Source organism: Penicillium canescens, assembly GCF_028828765.1.
Source record: "Penicillium canescens strain IBT 15451 chromosome Unknown utg000006l_segment0_segment0, whole genome shotgun sequence".
Lineage (NCBI taxonomy): Eukaryota > Fungi > Ascomycota > Eurotiomycetes > Eurotiales > Aspergillaceae > Penicillium > Penicillium canescens.
Genome location: NW_026703968.1, coordinates 4,052,701 through 4,076,588, shown reverse-complemented (window position 1 = coordinate 4,076,588; position 23,888 = coordinate 4,052,701). Strand labels below are relative to the sequence as shown.

Sequence of the window (23,888 nt, the reverse complement as noted above, 5' to 3'; positions counted from 1 at the left end):
TCAGGGGTCAATTATGACTGGCCTGCATACGCCCTTGCTTGGGCTGGATGCGCTAGTAGGAGCAAACTGCTTTGGTACTCTAGGTAGACGTGTAAGGAGTGTCTTGCAGGTTCTCGTTTCCACAAAGCTGGTTTTATCAAAAATAAGCAACGATAGCATGCCGTGGGATTGGTACAGTATGTAGCCTGCAAACTTCGGAATATGGCTGCGGCTGTTCTCTGACTTCAGGAGGGGTTTAAAAGATCTCGGCCAATTGAAAAGCAACGTCGATATTTTGGCGCCACAAGATGTAAAAAAAAAAAAAAAAAAAAAAAGGGGGGGTTCAATAATTATATCTTACTATAGCCCGCTCATTTAGTCGTAGTAACTCGGCCACCTTGCTTTGGGCGGAATCGCACGTATTAGCTCAGGAAGACGGGCTCTGCCAAGTTTTCAACTTGTCACATTTTCAAATTAGCTGCAAAAGACCGGCTTGTTCTAATTATGTGCCCTAACTTTTGTATTTCCTTTTTTTTTTTTTTTTGGAGGTTTCCTCGAAATTAGTATGATTCGAGAAGTTTGACTATCCAAATACATCATGTCTCCCTGCTGGCTATCTACACTTTCATCTTATAAGCCTCCTCTAGCTTAAGTCCCATAACATCACCATTGCCTGCACGCAAACATGGTCACTTCCAACCATTCTTCAAGTCCGATCAAGATTCTATGGGATATTAGAGCTCTGAGCTCTCGAATTGACTGGCTCCGCTTATGGATAACCGCCGGAGCACCCCTCATTGCAATAATAATCGGCACCCTCTGGGTACCATTCCAATATCGCACCGGAATTTTTTTCTTCACTTATGCGACAGCATCTGGAATCAGCGTTACTGCAGGTGAATAATACAACCCATCCTGCTACTCGGACTTATTTTGACGGAGAACATAGGATATCATCGCCTTTGGGCACACCGGGCATATTGCGCTGGAAATTTTCTGAAGGTTATACTCGCAATTGTCAGCACCAGCGCAGGACAAGGCTCGATTAGAACATGGTGCAGAGACCATAGAGCCCACCACCGCTATACAGACACTGATAGGGATCCATACTCTGCCCACAAAGGACTTTTCTATTCTCACTACGGATGGGTCGTGATCAAACGCAAGCGAGAACAAACAGGCCAGGTGGACGTTCAGGATCTCTCGAACGACCCAATCATCCTTTGGCAGCGCAAGCACTACATTCCCTTATTCTTTCTGACCGCATTTATATTTCCAACAGCATACTGCGGACTTATGTACGGTGATTTTGCTGGAGGATTCATATGGGCCAGCTGGGTTCGATTATTCATGATCCAACAGGCAACCTTCTGTGTCAATTCTCTCGCTCATTGGGCTGGGGATCAACCTTATGCCAGCCGCCTTTCGCCAAGAAACTCATTTTTTGTCGCTCTTATCACTTGGGGAGAAGGGTATCACAATTTTCATCACGAGTTTCCAGTGGACTACCGCAATGGGATCAGATGGTTTCACTGGGATCCGACGAAGTGGTTTATCTGGCTCTGCGAGAAAGTCAATCTGGCCTCAGACTTGAAGCGGTTTCCCGAAAACGAGATTCAGAAGGGTAAATACCAGCAAATTCAACGCCAGCTTGAACTCCGGTGCCAAGAGATATCCTGGGGGACACCAATAGACGAACTTCCCGTCTGGAGTTTTGAAAAATACACCCAGACAGTTAACAACGGTCATCGTTTGCTTCTTGTTGATGGTGTTGTGCATGATGCTGCACAGTTTGTGGACCAACATCCCGGCGGAAAAAAGTTCTTGCTAGAGTATGTTGGCAAGGACGCTACGAGACTGTTCCATGGCAGCGCAATCCATGCTCACTCCAATGCGGCCGAAAACTTGCTCTCAACCATGCGATTGGCGAGGATCTCTCAGACTGCCAAAATTTAAGCTAGATTATTCAGTCGAGCTATGCGGATAAAAGATTGGCAAGTTCAATCGGATTCAATGGGCCTTCGTATGAGAACCTTATCTGGACAACGCACGAGTGAAGTGTTATTTTAGTATCGCAGTTCAATCACTTCAGAAAGTTAGAAACTAACGACCATTTCAATTGAAAACCAAAAATGATGCCAGCCCCGGCAAGACATCTGAGAAGGTTTTGAGATCTTCCGTCTAAATATAGGCCAAAGTTGTTAATATGTTTCTTGTAGTCCTCTACGGAAAATCTCATTTTCGACTCGTTTGTGAGATCAGGTCTCAAACTTACGACTTCAATTATAAACGATACGTCACACGTGAAATTAATAGCAAACAAAATGGTCAATAAGGGTACAGACAAGGTGACTACGTATATGTACTAGTCTTCGGCAACTATCCCCTGCCTAAGCCCTGGCTTGCATGATGTACGTACCTTGCTTCTGTTGCTTTATCAAATTAAGGAGCGTATCATGCCAACACTACCAACATCAATGGTGTGCCAATAGATCAAACTCAAATGACGCCGCCTGCTTAAGATGTGTCAAATCGTTGCTCATTCCCCTATCCATGCGGTCTTCAAATTTTAAGCCCTTCTCTCAGATCTAATTACATAAACTCTCTGGCTCGTCCAGCGAGAATTGAAGAACAACAATCAATGACTGCCCCTTCGTTCGAATCCAAAAGCCCCTGAGAGGAATTCCCCTGAGACTTTGACGTGGTTTTCGTTTTCTTGTTGAAATGTCTGTTCCGAATCTCTTAGTGCATTTCCGGCTTCCTCCTCGTCAGGTCTTTGATTGGCCTCCTGATGATGCCTCTCAAGCAGCTTTTCCGTATACACAGACCAAAGCAACATGGATGCACCCGATTGAGATCCCCTCCTATGTGTTTGGCTATCTTGCAGACGTCAAGGCACCTATAACAATAGCCTCGGTCTATATAATGACTGTGGTTCTACTCAACAACTTGAATAAGACCCGAGGAAATCGACCTTGGACATTTGCCACGACAGCGCCTTTCAAGTTATTAGTGATACTTCACAATATATTCCTTGCTACATTCTCAGCATGGACGCTCGCTGGCCTCTGCTTCGTGCTTTGGAGTTGCTGGCCATCCATGTCAGATCCGAACTTTGTCGCTCGTGTTGCGAATACAATGTGTCAAATCACTCCAACTGGTGAATTCGGTTATTCTGAAAACCCTGAATTGCTGGGTAGCATACCAATGACCTTTATGGACCATTCAAATCAACTATGGAGTGCCGGTGCTGGCTATTTTTCATGGTTCTTTTATATATCCAAGTTTTATGAAGCGGTTGACACTTTTATAATCCTCGCAAAAGGAAAACAAAGCTCATTTCTTCAGACATACCACCATGCTGGCGTCATGCTCTGCATGTGGGCAGGCGTCCGATATGCATCACCGCCTGCTCTTGTCGGTATTCTTCTCAATTCCGCAATTCATACTTTGATGGTACGCAATCCTCTCAGTCCAAATGAATATGATAGCTAACGAGACAAATTCAGTATACGTATTTCTCGATGACGGCGTTGGGCCTTCGGGTGCCCGTCTCAGTTAAGAGATCTTTGACGACTTTGCAAATTGGCCAATTTCTTCTCGGTGCAGCCATTGCCGTCTGCTATCTCTTCATTGGATACGACATTGCGACAAGCCAAGTTACAAATCTAGAAGCGGACCGCCTGATGAAATCAAACTATGGCAAAGTTCAGCCAAGCATGAGTAGCCATCCTGATTCCATTTCTTCTGTGCCCGTTGCCGGGCCGGTTTTTGAGGTCCAAGAAACTCCGTGTCTATGGAATAGTGGGCAGACACTTGCACTATTTGTGACTCTGGTCTACCTGGCTCCCTTGGTTTACCTTTTCGTATCCTTTTTCAGTCGTGCATATATCAAGCGTGTCAGGAAACTCGATTAGTAGGCAACAAGTTCTTAGGAGGAGAAGGGTGGGGGTCTTTAGCAATACTACAGGTATGTAGTTCAAAAGAATATGGTCAAGATCAACTATGAGCTTTTGTTTCTCAAAATATTATTGCATTGTATATCTAGCCACAATTTAGTTTTCTGGGCCACACATGACATGCCAAAAGGGGGTATATGGCTTTCTGTCTATATTGAGGGCTTTAAAATCTTACAGGATAACATTTCTTTTGTGGTTCTTATACATAACCTTCAACCAGACGCTACCATTACCTAAGGTAAAACGTTCAAAATGCTATCAAATATTGTTATCAGATAAGATAGGGCTTTATCACCATGCTCAATGGTCGGAACGCATCGCGCCTCGCTAGGAAGATGCATCAGACATGGTGGCATGTAAGTTGACCATAGAGATGGCTAAAGCCCTATCCCACGGGGGTGCCTGCAGTCTGGCAGAGTGCAGGCTAGGGTTTTCACTATGGGAGAAAAGTGGGTCGGACGCCTGACTGCTAAGGTCTAGAGGTAGAGGCCTCTGATCGGTCTAAAATTCTGGTAAGTTATAATAGAGTATCTCAAATACCTCCTACTTTCATCGGAGCATGCGTAGGCGGGTAGTGCTCGAGAAATAGGCGGTTGAAAATCGGAGATATTTTCATGGGTTGCGGGAAAATGGGCCCGTTGGGGTTGCGACCGTGGCCTAAGGTTGTATTCTATGTATTGAAATAGGGATGGCTCGATGGCAGTCTGATATAGCAGACGGGTCGATATCAATGGATAGAAGACAACCAACCACCCCCAGGCCCACTGTAGGCGTGGAGAGTAGTCTTAGGAAGCGACTGAAGTACTGATCTTGAAGCTATATCATGAATGAAGAATCTGGTGGAAAAACTGTAGTCATATTGATGATAGATGGATACTATCCCTAGAAGGAGAAGACTGTATGCAAGCTTCCTAGGGTATTTGCGACACCTTAGGCCAATAATACGCTATAGTCACGGGTTCTACCACTATATACTACCCCCCTGATAAATCAACCGTCCGTTGGTTGATCAGTGGCAGGCATCCTAACCGTCAAAAACACCTCTAAGCATTATGACTCGCCGGCGATAGCACTTACAGCGAAGGTAGATCGGTGGTAAGACCTAGCTCCTTGCGCCGGAAGAAGGAATCCTTGCTAAAAGCCTGTTTCTCCGCTTCTATTATCTTATAGAATAGACAAGCATACGTTTGCTAGGTCTTAACTCTCTAAGATACGATATAGTTAGCGGTAGCCTGCTTATCTTCGCCGAATAAGGTGTCTAACTACGTAGAAACACTAGGTTCTATCTAACGAGCACGGCTAACTAGGTAGTCAGAGATTAAGCCCTCTCCCTAGAAGCGTAGCGCTGTAGGAAATGCGTATAGTAGACGACCGTACTTACTGCTAGTGAACCCTAAAGGTGTCCTAGCTGCCTACACGAGATCTCTAGAGGCCGCTAAGACTTCTTCTTAAGTGCTAGATGTTACGCACGACTAACGGGTCGTCGCTATGTTAGAAGGTTCCTAGGTTATACTTTCCTAATGCTTTTCTGCTTCTAACGTCAACGATCTGTCTCTCAACCGTACCGTTGCCTAACAGGCCTTACACGGGCTAAGTCCTTTTGAGGGTATCGAGGAGCAATGCTAGATAGAGCGCCGAACTAACCTATACCGAGGTACGGGCCTATTCGTAGTGTTGTTAAGTTATAATCAAGTTGTACGAGTCACCAAAGGTTCTGAACAGTAGACACAAGTAACAATGTATGATTGAACACGAAGAACTAAACTAGATATATAAATAAGTGTCCTCATATATCCTAAGTCCTTCTAAAGTAGAATAGTAGAAAGTAGAATAGTAGATCTAGCTTATGACGTAAAAGAGGTGGTTGATGCATCCCGTTACATGCAACAGGGTAACCATATTGGCAAGATCCTGATTCGCATCCCGCAAGATCCTGCTGAATTCCCTGCTGCCTCGAGCAAACACCCTAGCTCTCTGTCTCCCAATGCCTCTTATCTTTTGGTTGGGGGCATGGGTGGTATTGGTCGCTCAGTTGCCACCTGGATGGTGGAAAGAGGGGCTCGATGCTTTGTCTTCCTGTCTCGCTCAGCTGGAAAATCGGAACATGATCAACGGTTTGTTCGTGAACTTGAAGACCAAGGTTGCAATGTGGTCTGCGTACCCGGTAGCGTCGCTGAGTTAGCAGATGTGGAGAAAGCTATCGCGCAATGCTCTTTGCCCTTGAGCGGTGTTCTACAGATGTCTGGAGTTCTACAAGTAAGTCGAATATTCACTTAAGAATTGTCCAGCCAGTTTATGGAATAAAACGTGCTAACCTGTGTGTTCCGTATTTACCAGGACTCCACCTTTGGCGAAATGACGCATACGCAGTGGACATCCTGTCTAGCAAGCAAAGTAAAAGGCACATGGAACTTGCACAAAGCTACCCAGAATGAGAAGCTGGACTTTTTGATACTGTTCATTTCAGTCTCAGCAACCGGGGGAAATCCTGGACAGGCAAACTACGCAGCGGCGAACACGTTCCTTGATTCCTTTCATCAATATCGTCGGGGGCTAGGACTGCCTTGCGGTGTGATTAATCTTGGTCCTGTTGAGGACTTCGGTATGCTCAGCCATGACCAAGCCCTCCTGGAAAAGATGCGCTCTGCGGGAGTTCGTCTGGTCAGCGAAAAGGAGCTCGTGGGAGGCCTGCAGAGAGCAATTCAACAGGCTCAGGAACCCCAGTCTGTGAAATGGAATATCAGCAGCTCGTGTATCGTGGGCTTAGGAACCACGAGACCTCTTTCGGATTCCAGTGTTCGCTGTCCATGGGGCAGGGATACCCGGTTTTCAATCTTCGCCAACATCGATTCTACGGGAACTACGACGGGAGATGAAAGCGCGGATGAACTCAAGATCCTTTTGCGGAAGGTTGAGCGGAATCCTGCCCTTCTTGATGATCCGGAGTCAGAGCGCATCATCTGCCACGAACTGGCAAAAAAGATCACACAACACAAGGCAGCCAAAGAGGACATGGACGAAGAAGAAATGAGAGCCATCGTGATTGATTCCTTAATGGCGATCGAAATTCGAGGCTGGGCTCGTCGTAACATGGGGTTGGAAATCAGCCTTGTGGAGATCGGAAAGGCTGGCACTGTGGGTGGCTTAGCAGCGGCAGCCATTGAATATCTCAAGGTAAAACATGGTGTCACGACAGGTAGGACACAGGAAAAAGCTGGTGGTAGTGAGTGAAGTCTTTCAGCTTTCCGCACAATGAAATGAAATTACTGCGGATTCCATACTTGATTGAGCGTGTGGGTTTTCCCCAATATGTCACGTTTTCAGCCATAGTATAATTAAAGCGGGAGATCTGTCTGCGAACCACATGGCTGAAAAAGGCGTCGGCTGATGCCGAAAATGGCTACAGTTTGATAAATCCATGATCAGTAGTGGTGAACTAACCGCCGACACCAAGAACCGGTTGGAGCGCAGAAATCATTTTGTGAAACGTAACATCAGCAATGAAAGCTCTACTGACCTCAGGAACCTTCACCCAAAACTCAACTTTCTATTGACTATCTTTTAACATATCGTTATGGTGGTTAGCGAACACCCCTTGTTCGCTCAAGATGGTCCCTGGATCACCACTTCCCATACATCATTGTAGTGTTTCTGAAGTCTGCGATATCTACGCCCGAACCATAGTCCGCAGAGTATCTTGCTGCGGTGGCCAGTAAATGCTACGGGGATTTCCCAACACAACCGCGCCATCTGGGCAGCTTATCACAGAGTATGGCTATGGGCCACGACAGGCCTCGACTAGGCTCTAAGTTCGTCACGATACATGTACATACATGGATTTATATAGTTGTGGTAGCCCACATATCGTTTCGACAGTTGGATCCCAGATTACGTGATGTATAGATTAGTTAGTTAGTAGTGGCAGCCTATACCACTCCAGGCAGAGGCAGCTACCATGACTACAAATAGCTGCGCCTACTCGCGTAGTTAGAGAATGAGAGAATGATTAGCACCCTTGTACCTCCATCCAAGGTCTCACCTTCAACGAGGGGTCAGGGTAAATGAACTACACACACACATACTGTACTGCTCCTGTTCATGCAAGTTCATATTTTGTACTATCCAATTTCGGTATTTCTCCTTTTCTCCATTGGAGGAGATTCAGGATCCGTCCGGGGTCACGGCGCGGGGTAGTGACCGTCCGGGGTAAAACTGGCCGAATCATGGCCCGCGGATGAGATGACACCGAGCCGTGTCTGACTCTGGGATTCGTCAGGTTCTTTAAAGATCGATAATATTTATCTTGGATCCTGCACGTGCGCCCAACACCAACCCCCCAAGCCTAAGCATGGTATTTTACAGAGATAGAGAGATCAAGCATCATAAGCATCCGACTTCATGTTCGGAGGCTAGCGTTCGAAGACATTCTGATGGGTCACGTTTGCTGAATATTTGCCCGTGTACTCGATACCCGGAGTCAAAGCACAGCGCCAACTAATCATTAGCGCTTATCCTCTCCCAGCTCCTCGGTTAAATTCCCTCGCCCATTATGATAGGCTCAACAGAAATGAACCACCCGGACAGGGAATCAGGAGGACCGGATCTCAGAGTGCACAAGAAAAAGCTTGGGACGGGACACAGGCATGACTCGCACTAACTGAAGGGGGGAGGATTCTGGACTCTCCCCTACGACCCAAAGCAGGAATTCTCCGGCGAATGGAACGCCACATCGAGACCCACACAGGAGACCCCGCAAATGAACCAGTGCATTTCCTCCCGACTAGCACCTATCAGATGACTCCGCTCGACAAGAGCCAACCATAATCAAGCGACGCTGCTACCGTAGTGCCCGGAAAATGAAAAAAAATGACCTTCATGAGCTGAGATGTTGGGTTGAGGAGGTCAAGGTCCGGAGTAAGCTTCGCTCAATTGAGCTAAGCTCAGGATCACCATCACGAGCGTGTTGTCGCAGGTATAAAGATCTGAAACCCCCAGTCGTGCCTGCCTCTCTTCCATTCACGCGTTTCTCTCAGAAATCGTCAACATGACTAGCGACATCTCAGAGAAGCAGACCTCAGCGTCGGAGGTCGAGGCGCAGCCCACCTCCACGGGCGGACCTGTTTACGATGTTGGCGAGAAGGTCGACTACGACAGAGCCGGCGCCATCGAGGCCGAGCAGATCGAACATAGTATGACTGTGCTCCAGGCTGTCAAGGCCTATCCCGCTGCCAGCTGGTGGGCATTCGTGATGTCATGCACCATTGTAAGCTCTTGCCATGATAGGCAGATCATTTCTCTAACGTTGCGATAGATCATGGAGTCATACTGTGTTTTCTTAATGGGACAGTTCATAGCCACAGCTCGATTCGCCGAGGATTTTGGTGTAAAAAGCGAAACAACAGGCGAGTGGATTATCGAAGCTTCATGGCAGTCAGCATTCCAGTGTAGCGGGCCAATCGGTGCCTTCATCGGTGTATTCATCGCAGGTCCCATTACCAGTTGGATTGGATATCGATGGGCAACCATTGGCGGTCTCATGTTCTTGAACGCCTTCATCTTCATCTTCTATTTCGGCAACAGCCAGGGGATGTTTTTCGCGTCCCAGATCCTGGAAGGCATTCCGTGGGGCATTTTTATCGCCAATGCACCCGCCTACTGTGCCGAAATTGTGCCAATGAGATTGAGAGCTCCAGCGACGCAGATGTTGCAGATGTTCTGGGCGATTGGGGCGATCATAGTCGGCGGTATCACTTACCACTACCAATCCAAGGATGACTCGTCAGCGTACCGGTTCGTCCGCTCCCGTAGATGCCATCGAGGAGCACTGTACTAACAGTCATCCCAGAGTTCCCATTGCACTCCAGTGGATCTTTCCTACTCCCCTCGCTATCCTACTCTTCCTTGCGCCTGAATCGCCCTGGTGGCTCGTACGAAAGGGCCGTCTGGCGGAGGCAGAGAAGGCTGTCAAACGCCTTGGACGCGCGAGTGCAAATGATAATCCCGCTGACGCAGTCGCAATGATGCGTCGCACGATCGAACTCGAGAAGACTGAGAAGAAGCCCAGTCTCATCGAACTGTGGAAAGGTACTGATCGCTACCGCACATTGATTGTGTGCGGTGTGTACGCATCTCAGAATCTGACGGGCAATCTGATTGCTAACCAAGCGGTTTACTTTTTCAAACGTGAGTCCAGCCATTTCCTGCAACCTCATAGCAGACTAACACCAGCTCAGAGGCCGGCATGGCGGACAATACCGCATTTGCACTTGGTCTCATCACTTCTGCCCTCCAGTGGATCATGGTCATGCTCTCTTGGGTCCTCACCACATACCTCGGCCGACGCACCATCTATGTCTATGGTCAATTAATCAACTGTGGATTCTTGATCGCGCTCGGTATTGCGGCTTCATGTGGCGCTAGTATTGCGGCTAGCAATGCGCAAGCATCGCTTGGCTTGATCGTCTCCGTCCTGTTCTGCTTGGGACCCGCCCCTGCCTCATGGGTCATCATCGGCGAGACATCTTCCGTTCGTCTCAGGCCACTGACAACCGGTATTGGACGAGGTGCCTACTACTTGGTCAATATTCCTTGCATCTTCCTTGCCAGCTACATGCTCAACGCTGATAAGTGGAACCTGGGCGGCAAGAGCGGCTACATCTGGGCTGGTACCGCCTTTATCTGCACCGCCATGGCTTGGATCTGGGTTCCAGAGATGAAGCACAGGTCCTTCCGTGAGATCGACATTTTGTTCCGGCGTCATGTCCCGGCTCGCAAATGGAAGCAGACGGTCGTCGATATCCGCGATGATGAGTAGATGGAAATTGTCGTTCGGAGAAGCCTGAGCGGTACTGCTTGTGCAGGAATGGGTGGTAGAGATGTGTTCCTTACTATATACTTACAGGTAATTATTTTCAAGATGAGTTGAAGGGTGAGGATCACGGCGGAATGTACTGGATCCTCTACTCTCGTCGGTAATGGCTGTTACAGTACCAGGCTTGCTTTTGGTATATCTGATTCAAGAGGCTAATACCACGTGATCCTGACAGAGCAGGATAGCTGAGTCTGATTTATTTATACAAGCTTTCTGCCCTCGCTTCGCTCGGGCTGTTGAGATACGGAATGGATCGCATGGTTGCTATTACGTGAGCTAGCTAGCTAATTTAACCCCTGTGTAATTACTTAATACTCGCTTGCCGTAAGTTAGTTGCCTACCTAGCTTGCTTGGCCAGCCCAAGTGGCTGCCTACGGCAAAGGCAGCCAGTATGGCTTGGTGCCCTACTAAGCCCTAGGGATCACATCCCTCCCCACTTGCCGGCATTTCCTACCTAGGAAATAATGAAGCTATTTGGAACTTTCCACCAAGTTATCCGAACATTTCTACTAAGTAAACAATGAAGCTATTTAGAAGCTTCTAGTAGTAGCTCTATTAATAAAGGAGGGAAGTTTACGAGCTTAGACAAGCACTTTAGCTTCGTTAATATAAAAGTAACTATCTTCCCTCTCCTTTTTCCCTTCGTTTTAACCACTTTTCTACCTCGTTATCACTTACTCCTCTCTTATTATTAACCTATTAACTAAAATAGCTTTGTCTAACTCTCTTATAGCTTCTCCACTATCTCAGGAGGAGGACGCGATAATGGCTTCGCTGTAAAGAAGAGGGTTCTAGTGTTTACAGGATAGAGCCTGTCAACTATGTAAGACGAAGATGTCTAGAAGCGAACTGTATATTAGAGGAATATAGAGACTGATTCTTAGAGAACCGCTGGGTTCTCCGGAGTAGGCTATTTAATATAGGGGATTAGCGGTACGGTGAGCCAACGCTAACGTGTCGACACCTATAGAGTGTCGATCCTTCGTGTGTGGGAGAGATCTATATATGGCTTCTAAGGGATCTATTACAATTATCCCCTATCTAGTATAGGTGTCCGTACGGAAGGTGCGGGAGGTGCGATCAGCAGTCGCCAAGCGAGCTGTCCGAGCGAAGATCAAATTGCGCTGTGAGGAATAGTGGGAGAGCGATAGGACCGCTCAGCCCACAAAGCGCCTACTTAAATGGCCCAATAAGAAGGATTTGAGGTCGTACGAATGCGTGTTGAAGCCGTACGCGGCAATCATGGTACAAATGCGGTCTATGCGCATTGGACTTCGACATTTCCTTTATAAGATCAATGCGCTGGATTTCGATAAATATCCGTGGGGAGAGAGCTCTCAAATGCCAAAGCACGTCCTGCTACGATGTGAGACATTCGGTGAGCTCCGAAAAGAGCTGTGGGATAAGCTGAATGTGCCAGCAACCGGCCTGTCGAAGAATGGCAGGCCAAATCCTACTGATTTCGACACTATCGTGTCAAACCCGCTGGTAACCCTCTACGTTGCCAGATTCATGCACCACACCGGTCTCCTTGCTTAATTTCAACAAGTCGAGCCCGCTGAGGATGATACCGACAGCGAACCTGAAGGCCTTGCAGCCATGGGGCAGAGCCCCGAAGACGCTGGGTACTCACCACGGAATTACACAACGACTGAGGAAGGAGAGAGCCTCAGCCAGCTATTTGAATAAACGCTGCCTGACTGGGTGGTAACCGATTACGATAAACATCTAATTGAGGATGAAGCGGGAGCTTCGGCATACGGGACCTGGTCTCGCTGCATGAAGACTGTGGAGGTTGAGAGTGTGGAGATATATATGAAGAGGTGGATGGTACATCCATTCATTCTTTTATATCCATTTTTAATGCATTTACTGCATGGAAATTGGTCTCCTTTGTCCTGCTTTTTGCATGAGATTTATTGTCTTTTGGCATTTGATTTATATGTATTGAGCTGGTGCTTTCACTCTTTGAGGACCAGCCTCTCGCTATTTGTACTAGGGCATGCTCAGGCGTACGGATACGGGTTCTTGCTTCATCTCGTAAGAAGCGCCTGCATAGTCATTACGATACTAGTTAGGCTCCAACAGGTTAATAGAGCTTTGATTGATTGATTGATTGAATCAAGAGTTGGTTGACTCCTGACTTGTGCCGGGTCGAGTCTGTTTGTCTCGTTCGCATATATCACCTCATCATGAGGTTTGGTACTTCATCCAATGATCTGGTGTATCGGCATCCTTGAACTTTTCAATAGCATTCGCAACACCCGTCACCATTCACCTTTCAATCCCCCGATTCCACACGCTCCGCCCAGTTCAATAATACTTTGTGAATGCATGAACTATGTGAGCCCCATGGCAAAATACCAGTAGGTTGATGATCCCGATAGAGCTTATCATACATCCTATCAAGACTCCATTGCTACTTCGTGCGTAGCCATTATGCCCGACCTCAAACGGGAGTAAGAGTCGACTGTCGTTTCCTGGATCATCACTGATAAAGGCATGGACAGCTTCAAGATATAAGCCAGCTGGAATCTCTTTTCGCCCGTCTGAAAGCCACCTAAGACTCCAGGGTGTTGTGTTCTCTCCATCTCCTCGGAAGAGGAGAAGTGGAGGAGTGACATCTCTGTCTCCGTATGATCCTCCAAGATTCTTAAAAGGTTGAGCTGTGAATTCCGTTATATTTTGAATCCGAATCCCCGGGGCGATATAGTGGAAGTTGATATAGCGAATAGGAAGAGCTAAGAGGAATTCTTGGGCAAAAGGATCCTTTCGCGAGAGCCACTTATCCATGATCCAGTGCGGGTATAGAAGGTCTATTCCGTCATTTGATCCTAGGAGAATTTATGTTGATTTCGGAGGGAGTCGAGATTCGATTATATCGAGAAGACGGCTAAAGGCCACGACGGCCTGATGGACATCCTGTTGAGTATGTTGATGAATCTCCCAGGGAAAGGATTCCGAGGGCGATTCAAATTCGATTTTTGGACTTCGATCTATAGTCACTTTTCATCAGTGATCATTTCTAGATAGACATAGAGAATATGCTGCAAAGGCCTCCACGGCCATTTATTTTTCGCATCAAAATCAGCCTCCGACCATTCTGGGAAAAAGGCAGCGAGCTCAGCCTCTTGATCGAATCTATTACTTGTGTTAATGCTGATGTATGTCCCAAATTGATTGAATTCAATCTCGTTAACTCACAAGATACCGACTTCATCTTCGCTTATAGAGCCGGTTGATTGATACAGCCACACGTATCGATCTCCTCGTGAATCAAAGGTCGGGATGTCCTTGAGATCCTCTTTCTGAGAGACGCCACTTAAGTAATAGAAAATGTTCAACCCGGAGATAGGGGGATATGGGGCTTCGATAGCGGATCTGGCCGACCGCAGAAATCGAATCAAGTTGGGATTTAGGCGTGAGGCGAGGTCGAATGGAATTGGGGAAGCCCTCCTTGGTTGGAGTATACCTTATGCGTCTTCTCTCTCCAGGCAGTACGGCTGTATTCGAAATTAGCTTCAATCTCTCTCACAGAGAAACTATTCTCAAGCCCCACCGCCAAGACGATGGGCAACCGACTAGGCCATATTCGGCTAGAATGCAGATCAGCCGTGCTCGTCAGAATGGAAATTAAATTATCTGACAAAACAGATACGCCGGGTGGTTTGTGGTTGGAGATTCCAAGATTACTGTTCGTCTTCGGTTGGGTGGGGAGTTGAGGTATGACGCAGGGATATACATTCAATGCAAATAATTTCTTCTATCAATTACAGAGCCCGTTTTGTCGGGGCAGGCGACGTACAATCATTCTATTGGCACTCAACTATCTAGCTCCAGTACTTCTCTGTATCTCTCACCCATACACGGTATAAGCAATAGCTTTTGGAATCCATCCAGTCGTCCCGGGACTTGTCCCTCCTGCCAACCCCTTGCAAAATCACCATAGAGTACAGTTTTAGATCGCAATTGATCTGATTCCGCAAGCCATGAAGCACTTTCACTGAGATCCCATAGAGTAACATCGGATGTGAAGGGCAGTATACTCATTGCCTTGACATTCGGACAGCACCCGGTTTTCAGTGTCAGATACAAGCCCTCAATCATCATGACGAAAATTATTGTTCTTCGAGTACTCTCTGCCAATATCCATTCTTGCCATGTGAGCGCAGGGGTCAGCTCTTCGGCTCGGATTTGTAATTGAAAGGTCCAAATTCGCAATGTATCCATGTGCTGTTCTGCTAATGAGCGCTGTCGAATATCACCATCGAAGAGCTGAATAATTTGAAACAGCGCCAGTGCATGCACTGCGGCGAGGAGCTGGGACAAGGCACCTGTGTGGTGGTCCTGCTCCACGAGGCTGGTAGTCTTGCTTTCCAGTATACGGAAAATCAGATCCTCTGTTTCTGATGTCTTGGTACTATAAGCTGCCAAAACTGTAAAAGCATCTTGAATAGTATTGGGCAAGTATGCATCGTAGAGGCGGGAATGAATGAATGGTGTTTTTCGAGAGCTAACAAACAACTGCGGGTAGCATTTGATATTCTGTAAGAGTTGATTGGTTGACCATTTATCTAAGATGGTGGTTTCTGGGAAAAATGCAGCTGGAGATAGTGATGGTACGGTGAGCAGAGAGGGCATCGAAGTAAGCCATGGGGTAGTAACACTCGTATCGTCGGATGGAGAGTCATTTAACGGCCAAAATGATAGAGCCTCATTGGAGACGAGGGAGGTTTCTGACCACACTTCCGAAAAGTGTGATGATTCCAACTGTCTCGAGATATTCTGGCGCTTCTGTTGGGACCATGCACTCAGGTAAGTACATTCCAGCCCCTGGGCAAGACACCGTGAGCACTGCGGGGTTTGACGATTACAACGCCGCTTCCCCTCGGCGCAAGCAATACATGACTTCTGCCGTGAGCGCGCATATGGCGATCTATAAGCCATGTTCTGTATTTCTAAGAGAAAATAAGAAAATTGGCAACAGATAGGCAGCCCCGGAGGGAAACAAGCCTGTGATGACATAGGTCCGCAGAACTCCGCAAAGTCCGCAAACTCCCTAAACTCCGCAAGGCTGCACAGCTTGAACTACTATGTGCAAATTCCAAAATCTGCAATTGAGAGTATGGCGGATATGTAACTATAGTTTGGAGTCAAATCCATATAAAGGAGACAAATGAATATTATGGATTTTCTAAACTACCCTCGAAAAACAAAACATATCAGTTCTTGCTTTGCAATGGCCATCACTGAGCTTATTTTTCCAAGCGTCAAAACAGACTCAGCTTCACTCAAGGAGCTTGAAAGAGACTGGCCAAGGTTGAGCAAAGGATTGATCGATCCTAATCCCGGCCTGCTCTGCGCATTCCGTGGATGGATATTGACAGAAGATGGGCTGGATGTAAGGGAGGCCTATAAAGAGTTCCTTCTTTTCGGTAAGTTCACCTGGTGCGTCAAATTTGAGTATATCTGATCTGGCATAGAGTGGGACTCAGCCGACTCTTTCCATGCCTTCATCGGCTCGCAACAATTTGCTGCTTTTGCTAGCTCAATCAGGCATTTGGTGACTGGGCCGCCCACCTTGCAACTGTTTGAAACAAATTTGTCCCCAAGAGATGCAGCTTCGGCGCCTGTAGTTGAAATAATTCGGGTGAGGGTCTCCAATCCAGAGGATTCCGAGGGAAGCCTTTAAGTATGGGAGAACATATCCCGTCACCTAGCCGGTAATGGAGAGGGCACGACATCTGTAACCTATGGCAAGAGCTCGAACCTTGGAAAGGAAGTCATTATGGGTATCATAGGATGGCAAAACTTGAAGGTAAGCTAAAGTATCCGATCTACCATAAATGCCTTGCTAACCATTAACAGGAATACCATGACATGTCCCGAAAGGAGATTTGGTCGGAGACGCTGGATTCTCTCAAGTCGCTGGGGAAAGTGTCACAGATAACTGTTGGCATTGAGGCAATGGACCTGGGTGTGTCGTAAGACGTTGAGAAGTCGCTTTCTGAAGGGGAATTGATAATGTATACTTCTCTCTTTTGACATGCTTTTGAGGCTTCGCTTTTAGCAATTTCTCAATCATCCAGACCAACAAGACATACAAATCGAAAAACTTTGCTCGATACAAAAGGCGATAACTACACAAGTCGTGTGGGGTTGGTGCGATGGACGCTAAACCTGCTGTAGACTGGTAAGGATCTAAATAAACTTAGTAAGCTTGGCGGCATCTCAGTCAAATTTTAATCCAATCCCCTTGTAACCACCACACCGCGGTCAGAAAGTGCTAAGTCGCTGCCAATATACTATTACTGACACTCTATTACTCAAATACAATCTAGTTTCATTACTTTTCATATGAAATGTCGTGAAATCCAAGGGTTAATCAAAGAGAAGACTGAACAGCCGTAAAACACGGTTAAGTTACATGCGGCCGACGACAAATTCATTTTAGGAAGACCCGCTAACCGACATTAGCGTGCATCAACTTACGCTTCAGCCAATCATGACGGCCAAAGGTGGCCCTTGGTCTTGGTCTCTTTCGTAGGCTTACGCCTTAATTATTTCTCTCTCGCTCGTAACATCCTCCTGGATCTCGCTCCTCAGACACGCAGAGCAATCCTTCGTCATGATTTGAGTCACCATAGTAATGGTCCAGTAATGATAAGAAAATTACGCCATGGCGCTCGGGGGACTCGGAAAGTCAGGACGGGATGTTTGACATGCAAGTGAGTGAGCTCCACCCGTACCCAGTTGAATCAGCTTGTAAATCTTGCGGTAGAACCAGGCATAAGAAGTGCGATGAGGCGAGGCCAGCTTGCTCATCCTGTATCAGAGCGGGCTGGAAATGTGACTTCGTCTCGTCGTCTTCCTCTGAAGCACCGCAGTACGCGATGACTCCGCCCATCCGTGGTCTGCGATACCCTTCTGTCAGACCTTTGTTAGATGGCGAACATGAGCACATGGAGTACTTCCAAGTTGTTTGTGCAGGGGAGTTCTCTCTATTTTTTGAGCTCCCCGCATGGAAAAACATCATCCTCCAGGCCACCCTCGCCGAACCAGCATTGCATCATGCGGCCCTAGCAATCGGGGCCTTGACCAGCAGCCGTTACCATCCTGACATATGGCATACACCCCCGGCGATCGCATTCTCAATTCGACATTATAATACAGCCATCCAGGATCTCCGCCGTCGGCTTGATGGATCTTCCCAAAGTCTAGAGCTTGCCGTCTTAACGAGCGTTGTCTTCAGCTATATCGAGTTTCTCCTAGGACTCGATAGCCGGACGGAGATGCATATCCAGGCTGGATGTGCCATACTTGAGAACCTCTACACGAGGCACGATAGGACACTCGCGGTTTCTACTCATGCCGGATCGAACTGCCAGGTTGGCAGTTTATATACTAGATATCATCTACTTGCCAGTGCTATGTTTCAGCTCACTGCTCAAGTCAATTGCTTAGTGGCATTTCGGTCGAACAGCAACAATTGATAAATAGATAAATTTTTTTAAATGAGTGAGATGTTAGTTCATGCCGACTTGTAGATGAAAGGCCTCTTACAATGCGATAAAAACAAACCGAAAATACCCAGCAAATGATCAAGAGTTGTAACACTGTGCACAACCTAATGTGCATAACACAAAAGCATCTATGTGCTTCCAATACAAGAGTTCGTATTAAAGTACAGCAGACGTCGGAAGACTTTACAACAAATCGCAGTCTTCAGAGCGTATCAAAGGTTTTTTTTTTTTTTTTTTTTTTTTTCAATAACACACTGCAGCCTTGTTGGGCTAAAAGTGCATAGAAGCCCATGCTCGTCATGACGTCGGTGTTCTGCAATGTTACGCTGGAGCCAATAACTGTAGGTTGAGAGCCCTTAGTAGTCTTAGCGGCTCTATGCCTAGTATGCCAGTACTGATCTAGAATGACTCTTTATCTACCGGACTAAATGTATATATGAGTCAGTTTCCCCCTCACCTCCGTCAGAAACTCATTGTATGATAATTCACATTCCACCCAATAAGTATAATCAACCATGGCCTACCCTCACTCAACTTACACTACCGCGCGTGCACTTACCTACTCTTACATTCATATCCTACCCCAATTCCCCAACACTCAATACATTCTCTTCCTGCACGGCTTCCCCTCTACCTCGCACGACTGGCGTCATCAGATCTCTTTCTTCGTAGCAAAGGGTTATGGAATCCTAGCTCCGGACTTACTTGGGTTCGGGGAGACGTCGAAGCCGAGTGAGTTAGAGATGTATAAGGCTGAAGGTATGGCTAGGGACATTGTTGAGATCATGGTCTTAGAGGGTGTTAGAGTGGTGGTGGGCGTGGCACATGATTGGTATGTCTTGCGATTCATTCTGTCTTGCTGCCAGCTGTCACATTCATATGGTTTCTAAACGAAAGAAGAGTCAGAAGGTGTGCCGAATTAGCGCGCAATTATGCTAACGCTTCTTCCACCAGGGGATCGTTCCTTTTGTCACGTCTAGCGAACTATCATCCAGAGCGCTTTTCGGCTTATGTCTTCATCGACCACGGATATAGTGCCCCTGGCCGTAGCCTCACTACCGCGATGATACAACATATCAATAGCTCGGTGCAAGCCAAGCTTGGTTTTTCGATCTTCGGGTATTTCCTATTTTTTAACGAAGAGGATGCTCCGAAGCTCTTAAATGAACATGTAAGTTCCCTTTAAACTCTGCAAATTCTGACTTGCTAAATATTGACCATACTGTAGTCTGAATCCCTGGAATCGCTTTTCTTCGCCAACGACAGCGAGATCAACAAGAAATACAAGGGCACCCCAGGCGGTTTGCGCACTTGGTTAGCCGAGGGCAAGATTGTTGATTTGCCGGCCTATCTGACATCAGAAGTAAGATTTCTAGCTGTAATACATGGGGTTTCCAGATAAGCTTACAAGGAACAGGACCATAAACATTATCAACACGCCTTCTCCTTCGAGAAAGGCGGCTATGGCCCTGCAATCAACTGGTATAGGGTTAATCTGCGTAATATCAATGAAGAAGATGAAAAGAGTATGTACCACTTCACTCTATACCTTCCGTCTCCCTTTCTTTCCCATTCAATTTCTTCCCCTGAAACTTGTTCTCTATCACCTACAATTTTCGCATCCTACTAATATGCAATACAGAAATTCCCACACCCGCTCACACCCTAACACACCCAACCTTGCTAGTCGCCTCTACCGGTTACATCATCACTGTCACGGCCAATTTTCCGGAGCAGATGCGGCCACTCGTCCCTGATCTCAAAGTTGAGAATGTGAATGGAGGGCATTGGCTGCAGTTAGAGAAGGCGGATGAAGTCAATAAGATCCTGGAGGAGTTTATGGAAGAGAAGCGACTAGTCTAAGATCTAGAGTGCGCAGAATTGAGAGCTTATAATGCAGAAATATCAGACATATCGAAAGTCTGCTGTAGACCCTTTGTCTAGCGAGTGAAAAGATGTCTACATTTCGAGCCTCCCCTCGTCTCTATAATTTATTTAATCTACTTGGCCGTTTTACTATCATGAGTGCCATTTGCCACGGTACATATCTTTAGCATTATGTGGCTTATTAGTTCCAAGCCTCCCTTTGTACTAAGGTTATGAGGGCTACCAATTTGTAATTTGGCATTGTCCGGAGCGCATGATGCGTAGAGGTGCAATGAGACAAGTGATTTTGTCGTTCAGGATATATTGTTGGCTTCTAATAAGGCCATCGGCCTGTAGAGTTCTCTTTAAGTTATATCGGTTTACACAAGCTGACGAGTCCCCGAGGCCGATCAACTCTATAAATGGACGTATTGCATCCAAGCACTACTATTGTACAATACACTCTTCGAGTGTCCAATATACAAGTTTCCATCCGCCACACGTTTAAACAGGGCATAACCGACCATTCTGATCAGGAAGACCGTCCACACTGTTAACGTCCCAGTTCTCACTGCCCACAGCGGTAGGAGCGTAGAACAGACCAGTAGGATCGTAGAGCTGCTTCAACTTGTAAAGACGAGCGTAGTTAGATCCATAGAACGCTTGCTGGAAGTTTGGCTCCTGGATGTCGGACTCGGACATGTAGGCGCCCGCGTCGGGGCAAGTAGCACGCCACTGACCCATGATAGTGTTGGTAAAGTAATCCATGTTCGCCTTGATGTCGGCGTTGCTGGCGTCAGCGTCCCAGCTGGTGGAGGTGATGGCGTGCATGAGGGTATCGCGGAATGCCGGGTTAGCGGCGTTGTCGGTGTAACCCTCCGGCAGCTCGGCCTTCATGTTGAAGGCAAGAACGGAGTAACCAGCGGAGATGGTGGAGCGGAGAACATTGAAAGTGGCGTTGAACAGGGAGTCGGTCTCCCAGTTGGCGCGGGGGAAGAGGCGGGAGCCGGTCATCATCGTGGAGATGGCGACGGTCTCCAACGGGAAGCCGGCCATCCAGGCATCATAGAAGTTGTCGTAGTAGGTGGAGTTTGGGGCCATGGAGATGCCTAGGGAGGAGAGTTCGTCGTACCAGGGCTGCACAAGGGCATTGTACTCGGCGAGGGTGTGGTTGACGGCGAAGAAGGGGTTCATCAGGAACAGGAATGAGTCGTTGCCGAGGGACAACACCCAGAAGTAAGCGTAGGTGCCAGCATCGGCATGCGCAGGGAAGCGCTCCATGTACGAGCGGACACCGGCCCAGAAAGTATCCACGGAGACACCGGAGCCAGTGGCGAAGCTGAAGGTGGACACAGTCACGCCGACCTTGGGGTGGACGCGGGAGATGACGGAGGTGACAACACCGAAGGTGCCTGGGCATGAAGGGTTAGATAAAACGCGTTGTTGGTCAAGGGGAATCGAGCTTACCACCACCGCCACCACGGATGGCCCAGAAGAGATCGGGGTTGCTCTCCTCGGTCACGGTGACAAAGCGACCGTTGGCCAGGACCACCTCCATGGCGAGGACTTGATCAGCAGCCAGACCGTAGATACTGGACAAGGGCGAGTGACCACCGCCGAGCACGTAACCACCAGCAACACCGACAGTCTAGCAGAGTCAATTAGCAGAGAGACAAACCGAGCTTTGGTGAGGAATCACATACCTTGCCCTCACCACCCACAACGGTGAATCCAAGCTCATTTGCCTTCTCGTAAATCTCGTGGGCCTGCACACCAGCACCCATCTTGACAGCGGGGCCCTGGTAGCTGGAGCTTTGGTAGTTCTCAATGTAGTCAATCTCCTTCAGGTGGTGGGTCCAGATACCCAGAGCGCCCGCACCGGTGGACTTGCCGTTAAAGTCGTGACCAGTATTCTTGACAACGAAACGGAGACCAGCATTACGGGCAAAGTTGACAGCCAGCTGGATTTGAGCCACGGTGGTGGCATTAACAGCGTAGCTGCTGTAGCCACCCACCGTGCAGGATCCAGAGGCGTTGGTCGTGGGCAGACAAGTCCTGCCCTCGAAGAGGGGCCACATCACAGAGGCAGCATCGGCAGCGCTGGAAATAATACAGTCAGGAAACTGCTAATAACGGTAGATGTAGAGTAGAAGTTCTTCGTTCACACTTACTGGAGGTTGGAGTTGGTCCAGTCATCAGTGATGACCGCACACTCATTGGCATCATATTCGGGCCAGGATGAATAGCAGGAGGCAGCCAGAGGGATTGTCTTGATGAGCGCACCCCCGAGGAACTTGTCAAAGAGCGACCACACCCAAGTCGACGGCCACCAGAAGTCGCCAGGGAAGACCTTGCACCCACCCACAGTCCGAGTGGACAAACTGGAGGAATTTTTGAACTGGAACAGAGCGGACTGGTTCGAGTTTACGCTCGCCAGTGCCTGGTCGGTCAATTGAAGGGTCTCACTCGTGAAGAGCGGAGCTCCAGACTGCGAGTCCGACGAAACTTGTTCGACCACCTGAGCCGAGACCGAGGCTGTGAGGGCGAGGGCGCCTAAAAAGACACCAGCAATCACAGAACGAGGCGCCATATTGAAGTACCGAGGAAGTAAAGAAGAGTTTTTCCGATGGAGCTGATAAGACCAAGGATCAACACTCGTGTGGCTCAGTTCCTTTCCCGATCGGCAAGGTACTCTCCAAAAGATCTAGATGAAGTGTGGGGACGAGGTGCTTTAAAGATGTTCGCCAGAATGGAAAGGAGCCATAAACGTTCGGCAATTGGATTTTCCGGCCATGGCCAAGCTCAATTACCACGAGGTGGGCGGCAAGCTTGTCAGCCTTCCTATACCTCATTGGGCAAGACAAAAGACCATGCAAGGGGAACCCATCAAATTGAGAACAAATTACTCGGAATCTCCTTTGCGAAGCCCTGAACAATCCCCACCTTGGCTGCTGATGATTGACCAATCGTGATGAGTCTGACTTCCCACGCCGATGCCCTCGTCCGAGTCACCACGCGGGAATTGCTATTTTGTGCTTCGGTGGCCCTCGCTGTTCTTTCGTAGCGCTGCGCTATACAGACGCCACACGCAGACAATATCAAAGGAACTGCATAGCGTGTAACAAGTGCTCTAGGCCATTGTCAGCGAATCTTTGGCTCTGACTTGTTTGCGCATCGGTGAAGGCACGTTCTGTTTATCTCCCGATCAAGCCCGGCCACGACCATAATATTGGAGACTGACTTAGCCCCTGCTGGACTCCATGCTTATCACGGAATACCCGGCAAAACTGCTCTTGCGTATCTTTGCCCTCGCTTAAAGAGTACGAAGTAGGCAGGACTGCTAGGCTAGTCCTCCGTCGTCGAAGCCTAAAGGAGCGATAGGAATGAACATACAGCCACACTTCGCACTATTGCGCTTCGGACTGACTTTTGGTGAAGGAGTTTGGATTAAACTCTTTGAGGTCTATTATCTACGTGGCCAGGTTTGGATTATACTTCTCGTAAAATTAGTTCGTAGAAAACGTAATACGCTGGCTAAAAAGGGGATAATGCATATACCCGGCTACGAAGCACGAAAAACGTATATGCGATCATAGAAGAGTACACGTGGTCCAGAGCACGAAAGGACTTTTTAAGTAACAATGCCATTTTCCCTCGGGTCTGAAAGGATTGCTCCCTCCCACTCACCGT

General features: G+C 47.8%; 9 protein-coding genes across 9 annotated transcripts; 7 read left to right on the top strand and 2 right to left on the bottom strand.

Moving 5' to 3' along the window:
* Window positions 1-664: 664 nt before the first annotated feature.
* N7446_010362 (acyl-CoA desaturase) lies at window positions 665-1,935 on the top strand (the record flags this gene model as incomplete). Its single annotated transcript, XM_058519105.1, has 2 exons — window positions 665-875; window positions 929-1,935. The coding sequence occupies 2 exons, from the start codon at window positions 665-667 to the stop codon at window positions 1,933-1,935; spliced, it is 1,218 nt and encodes a 405-aa protein (XP_058369893.1).
* A 768-nt stretch (window positions 1,936-2,703) lies between these two features.
* Window positions 2,704-3,896, top strand: N7446_010361 (elongation of very long chain fatty acids protein; the record flags this gene model as incomplete). The annotated part of the gene is made up of 2 exons (XM_058519104.1): window positions 2,704-3,435; window positions 3,489-3,896. 2 exons carry the CDS (start codon window positions 2,704-2,706, stop codon window positions 3,894-3,896), a joined length of 1,140 nt encoding a protein of 379 aa, XP_058369892.1.
* Window positions 3,897-5,948: 2,052 nt separating this feature from the next.
* Window positions 5,949-7,169, top strand: N7446_010360 (beta-ketoacyl reductase; the record flags this gene model as incomplete). Its single annotated transcript, XM_058519103.1, has 2 exons — window positions 5,949-6,194; window positions 6,276-7,169. The coding sequence occupies 2 exons, from the start codon at window positions 5,949-5,951 to the stop codon at window positions 7,167-7,169; spliced, it is 1,140 nt and encodes a 379-aa protein (XP_058369891.1).
* Window positions 7,170-8,982: 1,813 nt separating this feature from the next.
* Window positions 8,983-10,752, top strand: N7446_010359 (putative MFS maltose transporter; the record flags this gene model as incomplete). Its single annotated transcript, XM_058519102.1, has 4 exons — window positions 8,983-9,201; window positions 9,250-9,728; window positions 9,784-10,121; window positions 10,172-10,752. 4 exons carry the CDS (start codon window positions 8,983-8,985, stop codon window positions 10,750-10,752), a joined length of 1,617 nt encoding a protein of 538 aa, XP_058369890.1.
* A 3,879-nt stretch (window positions 10,753-14,631) lies between these two features.
* On the bottom strand, window positions 14,632-15,756 carry N7446_010358 (Zn(II)2Cys6 transcription factor domain-containing protein; the record flags this gene model as incomplete). Its single annotated transcript, XM_058519101.1, has 1 exon — window positions 14,632-15,756. One exon carries the CDS (start codon window positions 15,754-15,756, stop codon window positions 14,632-14,634), a length of 1,125 nt encoding a protein of 374 aa, XP_058369889.1.
* A 292-nt stretch (window positions 15,757-16,048) lies between these two features.
* On the top strand, window positions 16,049-16,797 carry N7446_010357 (putative quinol monooxygenase; the record flags this gene model as incomplete). The annotated part of the gene is made up of 4 exons (XM_058519100.1): window positions 16,049-16,244; window positions 16,293-16,459; window positions 16,571-16,627; window positions 16,678-16,797. 4 exons carry the CDS (start codon window positions 16,049-16,051, stop codon window positions 16,795-16,797), a joined length of 540 nt encoding a protein of 179 aa, XP_058369888.1.
* Window positions 16,798-17,702: 905 nt separating this feature from the next.
* N7446_010356 (uncharacterized protein) lies at window positions 17,703-18,302 on the top strand (the record flags this gene model as incomplete). Its single annotated transcript, XM_058519099.1, has 1 exon — window positions 17,703-18,302. The coding sequence occupies one exon, from the start codon at window positions 17,703-17,705 to the stop codon at window positions 18,300-18,302; it is 600 nt and encodes a 199-aa protein (XP_058369887.1).
* A 545-nt stretch (window positions 18,303-18,847) lies between these two features.
* On the top strand, window positions 18,848-20,195 carry N7446_010355 (alpha/beta hydrolase; the record flags this gene model as incomplete). The annotated part of the gene is made up of 5 exons (XM_058519098.1): window positions 18,848-19,164; window positions 19,287-19,503; window positions 19,561-19,695; window positions 19,750-19,858; window positions 19,975-20,195. 5 exons carry the CDS (start codon window positions 18,848-18,850, stop codon window positions 20,193-20,195), a joined length of 999 nt encoding a protein of 332 aa, XP_058369886.1.
* A 507-nt stretch (window positions 20,196-20,702) lies between these two features.
* N7446_010354 (FAD-dependent oxidoreductase) lies at window positions 20,703-22,788 on the bottom strand (the record flags this gene model as incomplete). The annotated part of the gene is made up of 4 exons (XM_058519097.1): window positions 20,703-21,610; window positions 21,666-21,846; window positions 21,902-22,298; window positions 22,370-22,788. 4 exons carry the CDS (start codon window positions 22,786-22,788, stop codon window positions 20,703-20,705), a joined length of 1,905 nt encoding a protein of 634 aa, XP_058369885.1.
* Window positions 22,789-23,888: the final 1,100 nt, after the last annotated feature.